This window comes from Salvelinus alpinus, chromosome 9 (genome assembly GCF_045679555.1).
Source record: "Salvelinus alpinus chromosome 9, SLU_Salpinus.1, whole genome shotgun sequence".
In the NCBI taxonomy this organism is placed as follows: domain Eukaryota; kingdom Metazoa; phylum Chordata; class Actinopteri; order Salmoniformes; family Salmonidae; genus Salvelinus; species Salvelinus alpinus.
Window position 1 is genome coordinate 45,146,839 of NC_092094.1, and position 23,030 is coordinate 45,169,868.

Consider the following 23,030-nt stretch of genomic DNA (forward strand, 5'->3'; position numbering starts at 1 on the left):
TTGCTCTCCTTTCCCGCTCTCTGCTTATCACCCTACCCTTCACAGTTCTGTCGTCAGCTCCACACGAACCATACAAAGACAACACATCAACTAGATTGCGCCTGAAATGGCAACCTATTGACTAGTATGATTCCTCATGAAACTAGAAGAACCAAAAAGGATCATGATTTTGGGGGGAGTTGTATCCTTAGAAGGTTCCTTTGGAGGAAGGATTGTTGACATGTGTATCTTAAAGCATAATTGAGAAATAATTAATTGGTTTTGGAATATTTGTGACATTTTGGTCTTACCCAGACCTCCTTTAAGACTCCATAATGTTTCATTTGTAGGTGCTAAAAAAGCAATTGTTATTGTCAGATAAAGCTTTTCTGCTTGTTCTGTAATATGAGTGGTATTTCTATTTCAATAAAAAATCTTACATGCATCTATGAATATTGAAAAATATAAACATGAATATTGAAAACATTTTATTTGGCCAATTTTTCTATATACTCTATGGGAATATCAAAGTTCCAGAGTGGGATCTCTGGTACTTTTATGATCCATTACCAACACAGTGAATGTGAAAATGGATTCAAAATGGTCGATGATGGATGAGCACTGATACAAATAAAAGGAGAGCTGTGATTGGTTATATTGCCTACTATGCCAATTTCTCTGTATAAAATGGGCCGTAACTTTAAAACTAGCATAGATCCCACTCGGGAACTTTGATATACATGTAGATTATATTTATTTCAAACACTATATTGAAGAATTAGCCAAATCTGAAATGGTATATTTTCAATATTCATGTTTATATTTTTCAATTTCCATAAATGTACGTAAGAAATGTGTGGTTGAAATAAAAAATAATACTCATATTACATAGCAAGCGCTAAAGTGTCATATGACACCAACAGCTTTGTAGCACCTACCGATTAAACATTATGGAGTTTTAAAGCAGGCCTGGGTAAGGCCAAAATGTCACAAATATTCAAACTTTAATTAACTATTTCTCAATTATGCTTTAAGATACACATGTCAAATAAATGTGAACAATCCTTCCTCCAAAGGACTTTGTGAAATTCAGAAAATCATGGTCTTTTTTTGTTCTAGTTTAGTGAGGAATCACCCTCGTGCACTATACAGTATACGCTGCCATTTCAGACACATTCCTAGACTTAAGCCTCAAGCCCCACTCTTCCACAGTAACACTCTGCTAATATTTGACACACCACGCCCAAATTACACCAGCTACTGTGGAAGACATCTTGACCCATGGCCACATATAGTAGGCTACTTGGCCAGACACAGACAGGTTACTTACTCCATGGTTCCCTTCACAGCCCGCCATCTCCATGCCAATAACATCGAAATTAGGCATTCCAAATTGTTTGGGAAGAATTGAACCACAAGCATTTTTCTACCTGCTCTCTACAATGGTTGGCATCAAGCTGTGGCTTCTGGGCCCTCTGGCCAGTCCAGGGAAGCTTTATAGGGACCATTGTTGGTGGTTTAGACCTACTGTCGGAAGATACTAGCGTCACCAAAGGATGAGGTTTAGGAACTATCCCTGCGATGGTTTGCTCACTTCCCCACTCATGGTGGCCAGAAGGAAAGCTTTGAACCCTTCTGTGGAGAATCTGGAGATGCTACTCCCACCCTCTTTCTTCTCTAATATAGATCACATGTTGCTACTCCAGCCCAGCCCCATCCCTATTCTCATCTTCAGTCCCACCCTCAGTACCAGCCCCAGCCAAGCCATAGCTACCTTTGCCTGCTAACATGAGCATGACGTGAGCTCAGTCCATCCACACCATGCGTTCACTGGGAGTGGTGTTAAAACAATAGTAGTCCCACTGGGAAAGCATGGCCTGGGAGAGGAAGTCAAACAAGGGGAACCACCAACACCATGGAAGACCATTGGAGAGACCACCGTCAATCTGTAGCACACCACACACACACACATATACACACATGGGCACACACATCACTACCATCACCACAAGCTGCAGCAGAGGAAAGCCCCTGATTCTGGACCACCACCTGCTCCCTGTGCTGCAGACCACAGAACCACAAAACCCTTGTTTTTAAATGGAGTAGCTCCGCAGTCCACCTGCTGGCTGCCAGAATCAATCATCCTATCATGTCCCTTCAAACAGACGTCGTCCTCAATCTGACTAAATCAGAAGTGCACGTGTGATAGTGCAAGATCGTCTCAGTAATGCATACCTCTTCCTTCACCGTTTGTCTTTCCGAATATGCGTCATCTGATGTGCCAGTCATGACATACCATCAAGCTGGATCTACTTTATCTCTACCTGTAGTGGCGTAAGACACCACGTACTGCCACGACCACACAGCGTCTGTTGTGCGGTCGTGGCAGTACATGGTGCTGGGCTAGTCGCTGGGCTCCAGGACATTGGATTCGGTGAGTGTTTAATTGGTTGTGATCATGTTTTCCCGAGCGTTGGGGGGTTGATGTGTTTGCACAGATGCGGCTGGCTGTCAAGGCTGTCACCCAGACGTGACAGAGCTGGGAAAACCTCTCCTATGACACTGATAGATGACTAGAGAAGAGTGGTGCGGCTCTCTCGCAGTGTGTGGCTCGTTGTATAGCCAGTGTGTGTGTGTGTGAGAGTGGGTGAGACTGTGCGTCACTGTGTGAAACAGAGCCCCAACTCAGAATCATTTTCCCAAAGTAGCAGTGTACCAAACTTAAATGGTTTTACCCTGGTCAAAGTGGTCAGTCTATTAAAAGCGCTATTGGTGAATACAAAGGAGGACTTTCCTCTCACTCACAAAGTAGATTTATACGCAACTCGTACAGATAGTTTACACGTCAGCTAGCTACAGAGCTAAGCCACAGTCAGTAGCCAAACGAACCAGAGCAGAGCACCACCACTGAGCTGAATAAAGCAAACTCTATAGCTAATCACGGACACGGACACTTCAAAGCAGACGGTCACTGACCCATGCCTTTGTCAGCAGAGCACGTCAACATGGCCGACTAAGGCTAACATGTGAGAGCTGCATCCAATAAGCATCCTAGAGTTTGGGAGAGAAGTGGCTCCTCACAAACAGGCCTTTCATGTGGTAGTCAGTTAAAGAACTCTAATGTTCCGCGAGACACTGAGGGCTAGTGGGGGAAATGAACAATACATTTAACCACATGAATCACAGGGCCTAAGATTACTTCTGCACACATTGGGCACGCACGCACATACATACACACACACACACACACACATTCACACATACGCAAGTCACACACATTCTCTCGCATACATGCACGCAGTTTAACTTCTGAGGAGTGGTGAAGTAAGTCCCAAATACCAAAGGATAGTTCATTTATACCCCCAAAAGCAATGACACGATAACCACTGAACTACGTATCTGTACTCTATTGCGTGGTTGTTCGAGTTATGTTCGTGTACGCTTGTGTGTGGGCACCTGTGTGTCTGTGTGACTATACACATATGTATGTGTGCAATGTGAGACCTTGCGTGCGCCCATAGCCTATGAGCTGATGACTGCTTGGCAGACTCTCTCCGTTATTTCCCTGCTCAGTTCTGGGAAGAGACAGATGTATGTAGTGACAGGCCATCCCTTCATCCATCAGCACAGTGTGTATCTCTCACTCTCTCTCCCACTGTCCCCATCCCGCCATCCTCCCATCGCAGAGCCAAAACATCCAAGACGGCCAAACTATGTGTCACCGGTACACCCCCGTCCTCTTGGGTCCAGGCTTCGGTTCATCTCCCCCAGAGTCAGTGAGCAGCGCTGGATCCTCACCAGACCAGTGGAGGCCACAGTAGAGGGATGGGCTCCTAAACTACAGAGGCTCCACATGTAGTCACACCCATTAGGGCTCCTCTCCTCTCTGTTTTACATAAACAGACTTAGATCTGAGCCTTGATTGCCACTAGTGTCCATGACTGCCTCAAGGCCTGTATAAGGACTGATATTAGTCATAGACATGTACACACGCACATGGAAATATATTATGCACATCCAGACTGCTTGATATGCAAAAGTATAAGGCCATCTCTGTACATCGTAGCCACAATAATCTGTCAGGGAGAAGAAGGGCTTTGTTGCTTAAGAGGAGTGGAAAAAACATGGCGGTCAATAAGTTCATTAAATGGTGCCTTCCCACAAGAGTGGGACAAACTGACGCCAAATGTTTGGTGGAGAAAGAAGAGAAAGCCGTCCTTCATTGGTCTCCGAGGACAACCCAAAGGACAGCTCTCTAGAGGGAGACATAAAGGCCCACGGAAGACGCTGACAGCTCCCAAATGCCACCAGAGTGCAAATGTTATTAGAAGTGCGTGTCAGATGTACTTATGTCACAGGAGCATCCTTATGACGGAGAATTTCATGCTTTTCAATCCAAGGCTTCTCTTTCTTCTCCTCCCCACTCTGCTCTCACATGGAGACACATATGCGTTTGGTTAAAAAAAAGAAGGAGAAAAAAAGAAGCCTTTTCGTAATGCGAAATTAGGTCAGAAAACCACACATTTTTGGGGGGTCTCAGAGCAAATTAAATATCCATCCGTCCAGGACTCGGGACTAGGGAGAACCCATAGTGGTCTCCTGCTATTGTTATTTGTCCCTAGTCATTTGAGGAGTTACGTATACCGTAATACCCAAGTCAAGCGACGTATGGCCTAGCTAGCTGCATCCCTTCGCTCCACTCACCCACAATCTGTTCCTAGCCACCTTCCCTCCTTCTTTCTTTCCACTCACCCACAATCATGCCATGCTCCTGTCGCTTGACGATGTCGAAGGAGTTCTGGACGTTCCCCTCCAGAATGTCGAAGACAATGTCAGAGCTGAGTTGGGGGGAGGAGTGCGCCGGCGACATGGTTCTCAGGAAAACGATCTCTGTTGGAAGAAGATAACCATTAGAGACAAAAGAGCTTTGCAGAGCTTTAAACCCTCATAATCAGGCTGGGATTGAAACAGCCAAGCTCGTGCCAACTTCTCCTCGGGGGAAGACAATTAAATGGGAGGCGGCTGAGCTCTGGGTTTATTGTGTGCAGAGGAGGTTATGACGGGGCAAATGGGTGTTCAGTGCTGTTGTTCAGTTGGAGGCCTGCAATTCCTAAACACCCCGACGAGGAGCTCATGAGAAACAACAAGGATTTAACTTCCCATGAAGTTGAGGATGAGTGTGTCTGAAACATGCACCACATGTAGGTCTAAGTTTGTCTCGGTTTGTCTGTGTGTGATTACAGTGGTCAGTCAGTCAGATCCATCCTAAGTGACACTTAGTCATTGGTTTTGGGCTAGCGGCTAGCCAATACTTGATAGTGTTACCAGTACATTAACCTCATCCCCAGGCTTTGAATGAACACAGCTCAAATATATACTGAGTTTGGGAGGACGTGTCTGGTGCACGACATTACAAGTACACTGTCAACAACACTCTTAAGCATTGGCTGATTTTGGGCAAGAGGTAACATAAAAAGGACTACACTTGCAAGTATTTTTTTTATATATAACATGCAGTGAAAAAAACCCACTGGGTATGAAGAAAAAAAAGTTAGCTGTAATCCAAATGAGTGTCTGAGATTGCGCCCCTACCTTCTGGCTTGGTGAACTCCCTGAAGGTGGGCAGGGAGATGACGGTGTGGGAGACGGAGTGTACGGGGTCCAGGACACAGCCGATGTCGTTGGGCTGGCAGGACTTCACACAGCGGATGGTGTCGGAGCGCTCAACCCTCGCCCTGCTAAGAGAAGAAAAACACACACACCCTCTGACCTTTAGGGGTGAGACTATAAAAAGCCTTTAGGCACCAACCGCCTTCAGTTCCTCCCCTGGTGATCACAATGACAGGGCATCCTCTTCAAAAGGGAGAAGTACAACCGCACAATCAAGAACTCAGCAGGGCCTGTGAAACGGCCGCTACACAAACACGATCTGTCCGACTACAGCGGGGGATGCTGGGTATAGTGTTCGACATCAAAAAACCAATGGTACTGAATGTGGCTAGCAAGAATAATAAAACAATGACGGCCAAAGATCACATAGCAGGCAGATTGTAGCTGCCTGCTGGAGGCTTTGGTAGACGTTGATGGTTTCGTTTCTGATGCCACCGGTTGTGTTTTGTTGCGGTGAGAAGAGGAGTGAAATATGAAATACTAAGAGGAGATGGGAGAATGATGCACGACCTGCTCGCGGGAAAATATTTTGGATTTGTTGAGCGTGTGTCCCCGGCTTCGTATCTGATAATCTCCTGTGGAGAATTTATGGTACGAGGGGGGTTCTAAAAGTCTCCTAAATTGTGAAGAACATGACTAGACAACTCCCAAGCGCTCCAAGCTGCTCTCATCCCATTATTTAAGACTGTTTATTTCACAGTCTAATCAGTGGCAGCTCAAGGGGAGACCCCGCTGAAACAAACGCCACCCACCAGCATACCTACAACTACAGGGCCGCTACACTGCCAGGAACCTGTACTGGAATCTGAGAGGAACTGCTTCTTCACCACCAAGCACCAGGGACAGAGCCCCGTCTTTAAATCATCAATGCCCTGGAGACGACGAGAGAGGTCCTGGTTACGAAACATATCAAAACAAATTCTACAACTCAACGTCAGCTGTTATCTCCTCAGCTTGGTGGAGTGTGAGGATGTATCATGCTCTTCCCAATGAACTCAGCTTCTCCATGAACCTAGTCTAAACAGCCAAAATACCCTGTATGCCGCTTATATAGTCTCGTGTGGATGGGCTTCAAACAGAAGTTTATGCAATGTAAGTCACCCTGTAAGTAGCTGGCCAGTGCCTACATGATTTGGCTCTGGTTTCCAAGAGTAACATGTATAGGTCCAGTGAACGTCCACCACTGCTCCAGTATAATATATAATGTAGCTACATAGTGGTTCATTATCTCTCCTCGTGGGACCTATAGGCTGCAGCTCAACCCCAGGCCAGAACCTGGCTCGGGTTGCACGGCTCCTTACATGGAGAGAGGGGAAAAGCCCCTGACAAAAAGTAAAGCCGCCACTGGGTAGGGGCTTGTAATTAGCAATTAGCGGCTGGGTCCAAGTTTTGCTTTGGTCCAGGCCAAAGCCACAAAATGTTCTCCAAGTTTATAATACTTCGGCCTGCAGCAGCGAGAGGAGAGAGCAGGCCCTGGAGGACAGGGCGAATGCTCTGCTCCGCTGGGCCACAAAGTAAATTGACGAGATTATAATGACCCAGGGTGAACTGCCCCTCGCACAGAGCGGGGTACATCAAAGACAAGACAGCAAGTGGAGAAGAGTGCTAATTATGGCCTCTGTGTGTGTGTGTGTGTGTGTGTGTGTGTGTGTGTGTGTGTGTGTGTGTGTGTGTGTGTGTGTGTGTGTGTGTGTGTGTGTGTGTGTGTGTGTGTGTGTGTGTGTGTGTGTGTGTGTGCCACAGGAAGGCCCTTGCATCCCCGTCCTCTCATCTCTCTCTACAGCTCACGTGGCCCGGAGAGACCCAGCCCTACAGAAAAACCCCAATACTTCAAGACCAGAAAGGAAAACAGACTGTTGGATGGGATGGAAGTCCTCTGGTCAAGCGCTGCAAAGTTTTCTGGGTAATTATTATTTATAGTCAGTAGATTGATAACGCCCCAACACAAATACAGCAGGGCATCATTCATTCTCCGAGCGGTGATGTTGCTCCACCACAAATTGTTCAGACCACCGGCCAGAACCCAGATCCCCATAACTCAGTGTCAGAGTAAAGAAGAAAATCTAGTGTTCTGTAGCTGTGTCCCGACCGCCATGTTTTTTTTATTTGAAGGATATCCCCAATAGAGAGGTGCATCCTTACTGCTCTGACAGGTCAGGAGGAACCTGGTACCCACACATGAATTTACAGTTATTTTAAGCCACAGCCCAGGGAGACTCTGACTAGTGGCCTAACGGCACGTCAGGCTATTTATACTGTGTGCTGGACATATTTCCCTGTCTTCCACGACTGCATCCCATCACCTGTCACTTACCCTGCCTTGTATTTGATTCACTGTGTGCTTGGTTTTATACACGCAGTACGCAGTAGAATCTATCTGTGCATTTCACATTATTCCTAAAATATCAATAGGCTAGTGCAGGATGTGAGACCGGTTTAGAAGTATGTACATCCAACAATTAACTGCTTCCACCAAATCAACCATGACTTGACAGTGCTAATACGCCATATAAAACATTGATAATCACCTACTGGAATATCACAGTTCAATCAAACAGATGTGCCACTGAAAATATGTGTTTACAAATCACATACTCTTGCCCCATACATTAACTGCATACTTACGTTACAGGTCATAGAGCCCCCAGCTATGTAATTCTCCTATTCAAAATGAGATATCTGATGCTGTCCACAAACATACTGTATGTTAGAAAATAGATACGGATTGAACGTCTGATTCAATTTATTCAACAAATCAACAATAAAATATTAGGACTACACCATGTAAATGATCATTCACAATACTGTACAGTAATCAATAGGCATCCCCAGGCAACTACCTCAATACCCTGCCCTAGAGTGCCACCTAGTGGCTATTCAAACGCCATACCTCCAACAGAGTACATTACATTTGGCCTGTCTTGCTGGGGAATACATGGAATAAGCTACAGTAATCACAAAAACACAACAGGAACAAAAACAAGGAGACAAATGACAGCTATGCGGCTTTAGGTCTACGTCAGCTGTGTTGGTGTTTGCTTATCGTGGCAGTGTTTGCTCTGTTTTTGCTGTTGTCGTTACAGACCTATTTTTGTTGCTATGCTACTACTCTCTACTCTGGAACGGCATTATAGGGTGCTCCTGGACAACAAACACAAGGACTTTGGCTAGGTAGGTGCTGGTGATGCCGTAACGCAGCAGTCTCATCTCCAGAGACAGCTCAAAGTCCTGCGGCACGGTGATGGGCTGCACCACAGCCATCACGCCACCAGAGGGTACTCTCTGAGCGCTGAAGAAGCTGCCCTCGTTGCCGCCGACGATGGCAATCTGGACGTGGTCTCCGGGCACGGTGTTGGACGGGCCCATGCGAAAGACGTTAGTTGGCACAGGGATGTTGGTGGGAAAGGTGAGGTGGTAGTAGGTTATTCTCAGAGGCGAGACCAGGCACTCGCTAGTCTGATTGCAAAGCAAGCGTTCACAACGACTGTAAGGAAAGACAAGGGACAGGTAAAGAACAAGACAAGACAAAGATGGACAGATAGAACAAACAGAGAAACAGAGAAAATAGAGAGGTATAAGTTTGATTTGCCGTGCATGGCATGCTGCTAGCTGGGTGGGGCTAGGTTGGTAGGGACAAAGTCACATCAGAATCAGCAGCCTCGTGTTTCTGTGGAACGGCAAGTGTCACTCTGCCCCCTGTAGGGTCATGCAAGAACATATCAAAGCAAAGTATTACATTTCGTCATTCAACTGCCTGCATTAACACGGAATATAACAGCACATGCTTTAACTGAATCCTAACTGATTGTGCATCAACATTGGGCATGCACAGCTTCCATACAGAGGTAGGGGTTGGAGATGGGGTTGAGGTTGTGTATACACTATAGAGCAGTGGCCATAAAATAACTGATGCCTGATCCACACTATACCGATCCAACCATGCCGTGCTCTACTGGATTTAACCCTGAACAGAGTGATACGCTCGCGGGAGTTAGTGTTGATAACTGGAGTTAATTGGGACTGAGTACTTTCAACTCCATTAACAGTAACCAGAGACAGGGAGTTAAAACTAGTGATGCAGAACAAAGCTTCATGAAGCATTGAGGTTTTCCAGACAATTCTGTTGAAAATAGGTTCTTTACTCAATGCTTTGATCAACACAGTGTACACTAGTGGCACCTGCTGGTCAAAATAATTTAGAGCAGCCAAATTATTATAGATGACATCCCACACACTGTTGTGCATACACAGCATAACCTTTTTGTCTATTTTCAACACAATTGTCTGGAAAACCTCAATACTTCAGAAAGCTTTGTTTCCCCATCACTAGATAAAACTATGTTAGATGTGGGAGGGGTGTTATTGTCATTATTGTCATATTGACATTTTTTTTAATTGATTGTTTCAATATCTGTGTTTTCACAATAATTGATTTTGATCTTATGCTACACAATGATATATGTAACATACATTTTCCTAAACTAATGTAATCTGTAAGTGGTTGGATTTATTGCAACTCTTACTGAGAAGGCTTTTCCTGTTTACTTTATGTAGGTAGTCTCTAACAACAGTACTCTCCTCCCTGCTCTGACATGCATTCTGAATGTAAGCCAAATCAAATCAAATGTTATTTGTCACATGTGCTGAATACAACAGGTGTAGACCTTAAAGTAAAAAATAAAAAATAAAAAAATAATAAAAAAATAAGAAGTTGTGGGTGATGTGAAATTGCTGGACAATCCTCCCTTTAAAATATATACCAACAAAGAATGGATGTCACATTGCAAGCTACCTTAATATGACACATTAATATCACACCCTTAAATGTGACCATGTAAACCTCCAAATAGTGTTGAGTTTGACGACACAGGATTTGAATTAACTCTTACGATTATATTGTGAGAATGAACATTACTCAAAATAATTAACTCTAGAATACCGAACACCCCTGCAGAGAGTTAAAAAAGTAACCAATTTATTTTCAATTAATACTGTACAAAGTGAAACGCAATGACGTAGAGTTAAATATCTACGTTAAATTCAGCATATACAACTGTGAAAAAATAACTGTTGCCAGAGTACCTTTTACTCTTTCAGACTGGTACCAAATGTTATATGTGGCAGAGTAAATTTTTCTTCAATTACAGTTAACTTTACTCTGTCATTTAAACTGTGTATGTACTCATCGTTACATACTATTTAGCACATAATGTTTAGTAAAAAGTATGCAGTATGACACGGCCGCAACGCAGTAGTAGCTCCTGACTGGCTGAGCAGGTGGGGCGGGGCCGAGTGTGGGTGGATTTTTCCAAATTCAACAGACATGCATCGCATTAACCATCCTGATAATAACCATCCTGATAATAACCAGCCTGATAATAACCATCCTGATAATAACCAGCCTGATAATAACCAGCCTGATAATAACCAGCCTGATAATAGCTAAATTCCAATTAGATTAATTTCTCTAAGCTCTGAATAGACTAAGAATGCGTTATAGGCCTATTCAGGCTGGTTATAGGCAGACTATCACATTCGACCTATACCGTAGCCCATATAGCCCATCTAAAAAGGACTGAAGACAGAAACCGATAATTTGGATTCATGTCAACATATTTATTAGTGAAACCAAAGTGCTGTAACACGTATAAATGAAATTAAACAGCCTAGAACACACCTCAAACGTTTCATATGTTCAAATCAAAAGGCTATTGGACCGAAAAACGTGGACAGTCGGGTGCATTGCAAATTCAGAACCCCTGGACAGCAACATAATAAACTAAAGCACTGATCATTGGGAACGAGATCAGAATGACTGCTAAGGCTTGAATAATCAAATAGGTAGCCTAGCCTACAAAAACAATCCAGACGTTCAAATCAAAAGGCCTGATTAACATGACATCAGTACCGCAGCCACATCCCGATTACCCGGTGCTGACACATTCAGAAATAAAATAAAATGCAATTGTATTGGTCACATGCGTCAAATACAACAGGTTACCTTGGAATGCTTACTTACAAGCCCTTAACCAACAATGCAGTTCAAGAAATAAAAACGTACAATAAAATTACAATAACGAGGCTATAAATAGGGGGTGCCGGTACCGAGTCAATGTGCGGGGATACAGGTTAGTCGAGTTAATTTGTACATGTAGGTAGCGGTAAAGTGATAATGCATAGATAATAAACAGCGAGTAGCAGCAGTGTAAAAACAAAGGGGGGGGGGGGGAGGTGTCAATATGTAAATAGTCCTGGTGGCCATTTGATTAATTGTTCAGCAGTAATATGGCTTGGGGGTAGAAGCTGTTAAGGAGTCCTTTGGACCTAGACTTGGCGCTCTGGTACCGCTTGCCTTGCGGTAGCAGAGAGAACAGTCTATGACTTGGGTGACTGGAGTCTTTGACATTATTTTGGGCCCTTTGACACAGCCTAGTATATAGGTCCGGGATGGCAGGAAGCTTGGCCCCAGTGATGTACTGGGCTGTACGTACTACCCTCTGTAGCGCCGTACGGTCGGATGCCGAGCAGTTACCATACCAGGTGGTGATGCAACCGGTCAGGATGCTCTCGATGGTGCAGCTGTAGAACTTTTTGAGAATCTGGGGACCCATGCAAAATCTTTTCAGCCTCCGGAGGGGGAAAAGGTGTTGTCGTGCCCTCTTCACAACTGTCTTGGTGTGTTTGGAACATGATAGTTTGTTGGTGATGTGGACACCAAGGAACTTGAAACTCTCGACCCGCTCCATTACAGTCCCGTCGATGTTAATGGGGACCTGTTCGGCCCTCCATTTCCTGTAATCCACGATCAGCTCCTTTGTCTTGCTCACATTCAGGGAGAGGTTGTTGTCCTGGTACCACACAGCCAGTTCTCTGAGCTCCTCCCTATAGGCTGTCTCATCGTTGTCGGTGATCAGGCCTACCACTGTTGTGTTGTCAGCAAACTTAATGATTGTGTTGGAGTCGTGCTTGGCCACGCAGTTGTGGATGAACAGGGAGTACAGGAGGGGCCCCGGTGTTGAGGATCAGCGTGGCACATGTGTTGTTGCCTACCCTTACCACCTGTAGGCGGCCCGTCAAGAAGTACAGGATCGAGTTGCAGAGGGAGGTGTTTAGTCCCAGGGTCCTTAGCTTAGTGATGAGCTATGTGGGCACTATGGTGTTGAACGCTGAGCTGTAGTCAATGAACAGCATTCTCACATAGGTGTTCCTTTTGTCCAGGTGGGAAATGGCAATGTGGAGTACGATAGAGAGTGCATCATCTGTGGATCTGTTGGGGTGGTATTTGAATTGGAGTGGGTCTAGGGTTTTCGGGATGATGGTCTTGATGTGAGCCATGACCAGCCTTTTAAAGCACTTCAAGGCTACTGACGTAAGTGCTATGGGTGGTAGTCATTTAGTCAGGTTACCTTCACCTTCTTAGGCACAGGGACTATGGTGATCTGCTTGAAACATGTAAGTATTACAGACTCAGTCAGGAAAAAGTTGAAAATGTCAGTGAAGACACTTGCCAGTTGGTCCACGCATGCTCTGAGTACACGTCCTGATAACACAGTCATCAGGAACAGCTGGTGCTCTCATGCATGAGCATTCAGCTCATCTGCTAGGCTTGCATCACTGTGCAATCAGCGGCTGGGTTTACCTTTGTAGTCGGTAATAGTTTCCAAGCCCTACCACATCTGACGAGCGTCAGAACCGGGGTTGTAGGATTCCATCTTAGTCCTGTATTGATGCTTTGCCTGTTTGATGGTTAGTCTGAGGGCATAGCGCAATTTCTTCTAAGCGTCCGGATTACTGTCCCGCTCCTTGAAAGCGGCAGCCCTAGCCTTTAGCTCAGCGCGGATGTTGCCTTTAATCTATGGCTTCTGGTTTGGATATGTACGTACGGTCACTGTGGGGACGACATCGTTGATGCACTTATTGATGAAGCCGGTGGCTGAGGTGGTATACTGCTCAATGCCAATGGATGAATCCCAGAACATATTCCATATTGATTAGTCTGTGCTAATCAAAACAGTCCTGTAGTGTAGAATCCGCGTCATCTGACCACTTCCGTATTGAGCGAGTCAATGGTACTTCCTGCTTTAGTTTTTGCTTGTAAGCAGGAATCAGGAGGATATAATTATGGTCAGATTTAACAAATTAAGGGTGAGGGAGAGCTTTTTTGTATGCGTCTCTGTGTGTGGAGTAAAGGTGGTCTAGAGTTTTTTCCCTCTGGTTGCACATGTGACATGCTGGTGGAAATTTGGTAAAACTGATTTGAGTTAGCCTGCATTAAAGTCCTTGGCCACTAGGAGCGCCACCTCTAGATGAGCATTTTCTTGTTTGCTTATGACCTTATACAGCTTCTTGAGTGCGGTCTTAGTGCCAGCATCGGTTTGTAGTAACAAATAGATGGCTACGAATAATATAGACGAAAACTCTCTTGGTAGATAGTGTAGTCTACAGCTTATCATGAGGTGCTCTACTTCAGGCGAGGAATACCTCGAGACTTCTTAAATATTAGACATCGCGCACCAGCTATTATTGACAGATAGGCACACACACCACCCCTCGTCAAACCAGACGTAGCTGCTTTGTCCTCCCGATGCACGGAAAACCCAGCCAGCTCTATATTATCTGTGTCGTCGTTCAGCCACAACTCAGTGAAACACAAGATATTCCCATTTTTAATGTCCTGTTGGTAGGATAGTCTCGATCGTAGATCATCCAGTTTATTTTCCATTGATTGCACGTTTGCCAATAGAACGGATTGTAGAAGTGGTTTACCCACTCGCCGACGAATTCTCACAAGGCACCCCGACCTCCACACTCTGTATTTCCATCTTTTCTTCACGTGAATGACGAGGATTTGGGCCTGGTCTCAGGGAAGCAGTATATCCTTCGAGTCGGACTCATTAAAGAAGAAATCTTCATCCAGTTCGATGTGAGTAATCGCTGTTCTGATATCGAGAAGCTATTTTCGGTCATAAGAGATGGTAGCAGCAACATTACATACAAAATAAATGCGAAAAAACTAACAAAATAGCACAGTTGGTTAGGAGCCCGTAAAACGGCGGCCATCCCCTCCAGAACTGCTGGACAGCAAAAGATGGTTTAGTATTTAGTTTAAAAGCTCTGACGGAGGCCAAGAGCTCTGACAAGCTCTGACGAAGGCCAAGAGAACAAAACAAATGTTCAATTAGGAAACAGAAATCCACTTTCAAAAAAAAGAAAAATACTTCTGTTTTCAAAGATGTAGCTTACAATGCGATACTCGTGATCATTTTAAAGAGGACAAAAACTACTTTTCCTACATTTGAACACCACCGCAGAAGCTTCGCTATTCGGCATCTTCCCAATTATGTAGCCTAGTTTTGTTGTCTGGCTACTTCAAGAGAACTACGGCCTATCACTCGCAGCCCACCTCTTCCAATGCATTGTGGAAAAGAGTGCTTTGAACTTTACTAGACGAAGAGACAAAATTAGTATAACATCCTGGCATTTAAACCATACTCGATTTTAAAAAATGCAATACTATAACTCATCCAATTTTCGCACACTGAGAATGCATCATGCACGATTGCTTTGTTTCCCGCTATTTGTTGATTTTGGTAGCGCATCACCATATCTAATTGATCAGCTGTTGTCAAAGTCAAAATGAGCCTACTATTTAGGACACAAGCACGGGTATGTGAACTTAAAACAGATATCCCCAGTATTTGAGAAAGAGCCCTCAGGTAGGTAGGTACTCACATCTCCCCTGCTTGGCGGTAGTTGGGCGGACACTCGAATGACAGGCATCTGAATCCACCCTGCACGTTGAAGCAGCTCTCTGTCACAGAGCATGTGTGTGTTCCTGTCACACACTCATCAACATCTGGACAGGAAGAGAAACAAATAAACTCAGAACCACAAAAATGGAAAATCCTTTATATCAAACATAAAACCCTGGGTTCAAACCTTGAATGTGTTAGACCGCTAATCTAAAGCCTAGGCATTAGCTCAGGGAGCTAGCATACGTTTTCAGGTCTCAGGCAAGGTTACTCATGTACCCCGAATCATCACTGTTACAATATGTCTTCTGATATGAAGTATGACCATGACCCCCATGCTGTGGATTCCTGCACCCCCCTGAGGAGTGAGGCCTTACCCTGGCAGCTGCGTCCATTGGGAGCCAGGGTGTAGCCGGTGGCGGGGCAGGTGCAGTAGAAACTCCCAGGGGTGTTGTTGCAGCGGTAAGAGCAGATGTGACCCCCGGTGGGCAGGGCACACTCATCAATGTCTGGAAAGGTCAGAGGTTAAAGATCAGAGGTCAAACATGGTGGATGTAAAGGGTACAGGAAGTAAAGACAAGAAATACCTCAGTAATGGGGCTCCTGATTGGGTTTAACAGTAGGCTATGGCTCATCGGATACCGTTTTAGCATCTCCTACCTTCACAGTTGATGCCATCTATGTCACTGAGCTGGTAGCCACGGCGACAGTAGCACTGGTAGGAGCCGTACACGTTGGCACATTCTTGACTGCAGGGGCTGCTCTCACATTCATTTAGATCTACACCCAACAATATAACTCAGTTAGAGATAACACTAGTGATCTATACACAATGTATCTGATGATTTATGCATATGTACAGTCGCTAGTGAAAGTCTACACACACTCCTTACACAGACTTCACATTTTCTGCCTTAAAAGGGAATTAATTTGACTATTTTCCTACTGATCTACACAACCTACTCCACATTTTCCTAATGAATTAAAAATAAAGAAATTAAGATGTCTTAATTGTGTATGTCTTCACACCCCAGAGTTAATACTTGGTGGAAGCATGTTTGGCAGCCATTATTGTTGTGAATAATTTTGAATACGATTGTACCAACTTTGCACAACTCTTAGGGTAACATGTACCAATTGTTTTTGTCAAAATTGCACAAGCTCAGTAAATTTGGTTGGGAGTCATTGATGGACAGCAATATTCAAATCTTGTCTCTGATTTTCAAGCAAATATATGTCAGGATTGAGACTGGACCACTCAGGAACACTCAACACCTCTTGGAAAGCCATTATGGTGTGTCTTTGGCATACACTTTCTTGTAATTGTCCTGCTGAAAAATACAACTTTATCAAATTGTTCGGTTTTCAGAAGACTGAGGTGGGTTTTCCTCTAACTTTATATCTGGGCTTTGCTCCTTTCATATTTATTTTGATCCTGACAAACTCCATAGTCCCTGCTGGTGACAAGCATACCCATAACATAATGCTGCTACAGCAATACTTGAAAATACAGGGTTTCACTCTATGTTTTGCTGTATTGGATTTGACCCAAGCCTGTAGTTTTTCATTTAGGCCAAGAAAGTGTATTTATTTGCTGTGTTGTCTTGCAGTATTACTAAACAGCCTTGTTGAAAACATCATTGATGATTTGGAGTGGATTTTTTAACACAGAGTTAATTATTTTCACTTTGTCACACGGGCCGGTAATGTGGAGTGAATGCAATGTTGTTGATCTGTATCTTCAAGTATTGTGGTGGCAGCATTATTTATGGGTATGATCGTCACCGGCAGGGACTGGTGATTTTGTCAGGATCAAAAGAAATATGAACGAAGCAAAAAGTTTGAGGAAACCCTGACTCAGTCTTCTGAATACATAACCCTGGGATAAAGTTATATTTTTCAGCGGGATAATTACACAAATGTTAATTCCAAAGACACACCATAATGGATTTTCAATAGGTGTTGAGTGTTCCTGAGTGGTCCAGTCTTAGTCCTGACTTAAATCTGCTTGAAAATCAGAGACAAGGTTTGAATATTGTTGCTCATCAATGACTCCCAACAAAATGTATTGCGCTTGAGCAATTTTGACAAAAACAATGGATATACGTTGCCCTAAGAGTTGTGCAAAGTTAGTAGAGTCTTATTCAAAATGATTCACAACTGTAATGGCTGCCAAAGGTGTTTCCACAAAGTATTAACTCTTGGGTGTGAAGATATATGCAATCAAGACATCTTTGTTTTGTATTTGTTATTAATTTGGAAAATGTTCAGAAAATGTTCTTGCACTTTGAAAATGTGAAGTATGTTGTGTACACCGATAGAAAATGTATCAATTTTGGAATTTTATTTTAAGACCGCAAAATGTGAAAACTGTGCAAAGGGAGAGTAAACTTTCTCTAGGCCCACATTGATCGTGTCCCTGCTTCTAAATATCTGAGTATCTGGATTGACAAAAAGCTCACTTTCAAAAAGCATATGGATGAGTTGGTTATTAAGAACTTAAGAAATAAAATGGTATTTATTTATAGGAATATGGCATGCCTTCTGTTAAATAACAGAAAACAAATCATTCAGTCGACAGTATAGATTATGGTGATATCGGCAATATGAACGCAGCTGCCACTGTATTGGAGCCATTGGACGCAGTTTATCACAGCGCACTATGCTTTATTAAGGGCGACAAGTTCAGTACACCTCACTGCATTCTGTATCAGGAAGTAGGCTGGCCCTCTGAGGTCTCGTAGACCGATGCATTGCACTCTTTCTGTTTATAAAGCCCTCTTACACAAACTTCCACCGTACCTTACTTCATTGTTAACCTACAGACGTACGAGCTACCAGACCCGGTCTCAGGGATGGCTAACTTTGGAGATCCCTTCCATTTCCACTGAGTTAGGTAAATCTGCTTTTAGTTTTTTAGCACCTTACTTTTGGTATAATCTCAAAAACTCTCTAAAATGTGATGTTTTGGTGCCTCCAGATTTCCATATCTTCACACCGTTCCTGTACCATACCGGGGTATACGGTATTACCGGCAGTGCACACAGGAGGTGCTATTTCCTTCCAAGTGTTAATCAAAATGCTGACAAATGCTAACAAAGTGTTTTGTATCTCTGTTCTGCTTTTCGTAGTGTATTGATGTGTATATCTTTAAAAAAAAAGATGCTGCACATGATCTTGAGAAAAAGACATGACCACAAACTTCAGTAAGGCAAAACAAGAGATGGCCAATGAGAGAAGCCCAGATTTAAACACCTCTGTTATCTTTGGAACGCTGCCTTACCGTCACAGTTCCTGCCGTCGCTGGCCAGCTTGAAGCCTTGGGTGCAGCTGCACTTGTAGGACCCCAGGACATTCTCACACTTGTGGGCACAGAGGCGTCCAGGGTAGTGCCTGCACTCGTTGATATCTAAGACACAGAAGAAAACGACACTAACTTGAACATCTACAGTTTGAGCAAGCACAGATGACTGTATCCAGTATCCTGGTCCTGTATGACACATCTACAAACCCAAGCACAGAGGACAGTATCCTGGTCTTGTATGACTCAGTTGACCGAGTATGGCGCTTGCAACGCCAGGATTATGGGTTCGATTCCCGAAGCCACCAATACGTAAAAAAATATATGCATGCATGATTGTCAGTCGCTTTGGATATAAGCATCTGCTAAATGGCATATATTCGATTATTTTATAAACTGCGTGGTTTGAGAACTGCTCGAATTACGTTGGTAACCAGTTTATAATAGCAATAGGACACCTCAGGAGTTTGTGATATATGGCCAATATACCACAGCTAAGGGCTGTATCCAGGCACACCAGGTTGCGTCGTGCATACGAACATCCCTCAGCTGTGGTATATTGGCCGTATATCACAACCCCTCGGGCCTTATTTTTAAAAATAATATTATTGTATAACAGCCACCCAGTCTTGCGTGACCCTTAACTTGAACCCTTTGTCATAAGACCTACATAACACTGTGATAACAATGACATAACAGATGTCATAAACAGTCATGACTGTTGGCGTCCTGCTTACGCCAACTGACATTACACTGTCATGTAACTACTAGGAGGATTAAGTCAGTGCGTACCTTCGCAGACGCGGCTGATGCTGTTGAAGATGAAGCCAGCCTGACACTCACAACGGAACGATCCTACCAGGTTGATACAGCCGTGGCCTGCACACGCTCCATCAGGACCCTTACACTCATCGATATCTGCACCAGGGGGGAGCGAGACAGCAAGATATTACAGGAAGAAACAAGCACATTCTTAAGCAAAAGAATGCATTCCAAAGGATAGCGAGGCCACAGGAAATACATGGAAATGTAGGCTACAGTATCCGGTTGCTGATGCTAATCAATGGAGGTGAACGTGGTAGAGATCCATTCTAGCAGTGCTGCAGTGTACACAGGGCATGTTGAGGCTCCCTTGGACAGAGGTGTCCAATATAGCCCAGGAGAGGGACCTTATGGAGGCCTTATCCCCAACTGACACGATGAGGTCTAAGTATGCAAGTGAGGCAGCTGTACGTACCCACGCAGCGGTTGCCGCCGTCGTTGAGGTGGTATCCCCGGCCACAGTTGATAGAGTTCCTCTGGCAGGTGAAGGAGCCCATCGTGTTCATACATAACTGGCCAGGGCGGCACGGCTCTGTCTGGGCCAGACACTCATTGATGTCTGGGATAGAGGTCAGAGGTTATACTGTACATACAGGCAATGCTTATCTATATATTGACAAGATATTGGACTGTCTGCTCTAACAATGGGAATGAATGTTCGCAAATGCGGAAGGCAGGCGGGAGGAGGAGGAGCTGGTGTGAACATTCTAGCCAATGAGAGGGCAGATACTCATGTGAACAACATGCCCAACTCTTATATAGAATAGTTTTTTCAAAGTTGCCGGGATACCACGTGAGTCCACTTAAATCAGTACATTCGTAACAACCTAAACATTATGAAACTTCTATTCTATTTGATCAAATAAGCCTCACTTAGAAAATGTGCAATTAAATTTTATGCTGACCGAATTCGACACTCTCTCATTGACCTTCATACAAAAAATTCCCACTTGGTCTGCTTTACGCTTATTTTTCGCAAGGACAGATTTTGTGGCGCAGTCAGCCCTCTCGCTTCGCCTCCTCAACTCTGATATGGTTCACATAGGGCACCACAGGGTCATATCACCGAACCCCTTGTGCCCCTTCCTCCCCGCCACCACTACGATGATGAGTTCCTAAAATATGCCATGTATGTCAGAGAACACTGTGAACTGTACTTTGAAGATACTGGGTTTGGGGGTACATGTGGGATGGATGGGGTTATGTGTTGCCTTGATCATAGGTTGCCATGGTAACGTCTGTCAGGGTCCTGATGCTTACCGATGCAGCTGCCCATGGCGTCCTGGATGTATCCGTCGCCACACTGGTTCTTGGGCAGACAGCGGAACGACCCCTGAGTGTTGTGACACTCAAAGTCCGGGGAGCAGTTGTGGGTGCCCGACTCACACTCGTCAATGTCTGGGGAAAGAAGGCATGTTGTACGAGGAAAATCAAACTATATGTGATTCAAATCTATTCTCATAAATATTCAACAATAGCTTCATTGCAAGTCAAATTCTACCAGCTCTTGGGAATAGATAGAAAGAAAGAAAGAAAGAAAGAAAGAAAGAAAGAAAGAAAGAAAGAAAGAAAGAAAGAAAGAAAGAAAGAAAGAAAGAAAGAAAGAAAGAAAGAAAGAAAGAAAGAAACGGACGGACGGACGGACGGGCGGGCGGGCGGGCGGCCGCCGACCGACCGACCGACCGACCGGACCGACCGACCGACCGACCCAGTTTATCATGGATGTATGAATCATGAATCATACATATTGATCCTTCATTATTCCCTTGCCCCCTGTAGGAGGCATTGTGTTGTGACCTCTGACCTTTGCAGTTGTTGCTGTCCGTGAGCTCGTAGCCAGTACCACAGCTGACCTCTCTCTGGCAACGGAATGACCCCACTGTGTTGATGCAGTGCTCGCCTCCTCTGCAGTTACTGGCCCCCAGCAGACACTCGTTTATATCTGGGAGATGGAGGGAGGAAGAGGGGAGGATAGTATCGAAGCCGTATCTAAGAGGTAAGAAATCCTAGTCCTGGAGAGCTACTAGATGTTTTATTCCAGCTCACTAACTTTTCAACAAGATATGGCTGGTCCTGTACCTCCAGTCTACTCACCCTCACAGTTCTTCCCATCTGGTTTGAGTTTGTAACCTTTGAAGCAGGCACAGGTGCTGTTGCCCACACATTCCTGTGCACACTTCGCTAATCCTGTGCACATTATAAACAAACAGAAAATAAATGACTTATGTTCCTGACTTTCTCTGTGAGGACACAGTCTATTACTAACATGTGAACGTCATGTGTGGAGGGGTTGTTACCGCTGCTGCACATGTTATTCGGTAAGGGATTCTCCTTCTCAGTGAGGGTCTCGTTGTCTTTGTCAGAAACTGTGGGGAAAGAAAAGAGAAGATTGACCAGTATAGGCCAAAACTAAGTTCGCAAACAAAGAGTGTTGAAACCAATGAATGCATCAGGACAATGGAGTTCTTTACTGAAACTACAGTAAGACCCCTGTCTCCTAATGACCACCAGAGGGCAGAGTAGCATTGGACATATACTAGAAAGAATAACGTTCCATAAATCCTTCCACTCTCCACTCTCTCCACCTCTCTACTCCAGCGTTCACCTCCTCCCACCGCTCCACTCGCTTGACTTCTCCACCTCTCTTCCCTCGATCACTCCACCGTCTCTTCACCCTCTACCATTAGTCCTTCCCTCGTCTTAGAGTTGATTCTCTTACCCAGGGAGTTGCTGGACTCCACATCAGGGGCTCCGTCATCGCAGCAGGCCCGGGACACCAGGCCACACTGATAGCCCAGAGACAGGCTGTGGTCACAGGTCAGACCATGCTCGCGAGCAGCCCGGCCCAGCAGACAACAGTCACAGCACATCTGGAGGGGTCAGACCAGAGATATACGATTACTCAATGTGTTTATATGCATAATTTGGCCAGAATGACAGACGGACGGATGGACGGGGGGAAATTACATCATCATCACCACCACTTTACAACTTCACCACCATCATCTATCACCATTATCTGAAGGGGATCCATCAGGGCTTGTCTAGCGGGAGGAATCTAGTTTGAGTGTGTCTGTCTGGTCTGTCAATCATCTCTGTCCTTGCGGTGTTGAGTGGTGCGGTTGTGGCAGGCAGCCTAGTGGTTACGAGCGTTGGCCCAGTAACCGAACGGTCACTGGTTCGAATAACCGAGCTGACTCTTTTTTTTTTAAATACCTACAGTGGGGAGAACAAGTATTTGATACACTGCCGATTTTGCAGGTTTTCCTACTTACAAAGCATGTAGAGGTCTGTCATTTTTATCATAGGTACACTTCAACTGTGAGAGACGGAATCTAAAACAAAAATCCAGAAAATCACATTGTATGATTTTTAAGTAATTAATTTGCATTTTATTGCATGACATAAGTATTTGATCACCTACCAACCAGTAAGAATTCCGGCTCTCACAGACCTGTTAGTTTTTCTTTAAGAAGCCCTCCTGTTCTCCACTCATTACCTGTATT

At 44.5% G+C, this 23,030-nt stretch overlaps 1 protein-coding gene across 2 annotated transcripts in view; it reads right to left on the reverse strand.

Moving 5' to 3' along the window:
* The window catches only part of LOC139530182 (fibulin-1-like), a 49,935-nt gene that overhangs the window by 12,451 nt on the left and 14,454 nt on the right, over positions 1-23,030 (reverse strand). Inside the window, exons 4-16 of one of the 2 annotated variants that reach the window (XM_071326352.1) lie at positions 22,244-22,394; positions 21,822-21,890; positions 21,619-21,711; positions 21,329-21,466; positions 20,785-20,922; positions 19,940-20,083; positions 19,495-19,620; positions 18,685-18,810; positions 16,062-16,181; positions 15,779-15,910; positions 15,382-15,505; positions 5,572-5,717; positions 4,732-4,869 (exon numbers count right to left, since the gene is read on the reverse strand). In XM_071326352.1, coding sequence (XP_071182453.1) covers positions 4,732-4,869; positions 5,572-5,717; positions 15,382-15,505; positions 15,779-15,910; positions 16,062-16,181; positions 18,685-18,810; positions 19,495-19,620; positions 19,940-20,083; positions 20,785-20,922; positions 21,329-21,466; positions 21,619-21,711; positions 21,822-21,890; positions 22,244-22,394 — 1,645 coding nt within the window. Of the gene's footprint in view, positions 1-4,731; positions 4,870-5,571; positions 5,718-8,374; positions 9,134-15,381; positions 15,506-15,778; positions 15,911-16,061; positions 16,182-18,684; positions 18,811-19,494; positions 19,621-19,939; positions 20,084-20,784; positions 20,923-21,328; positions 21,467-21,618; positions 21,712-21,821; positions 21,891-22,243; positions 22,395-23,030 lie in introns of those variants that run through there. The other variant, XM_071326353.1, reaches the window with a different exon arrangement.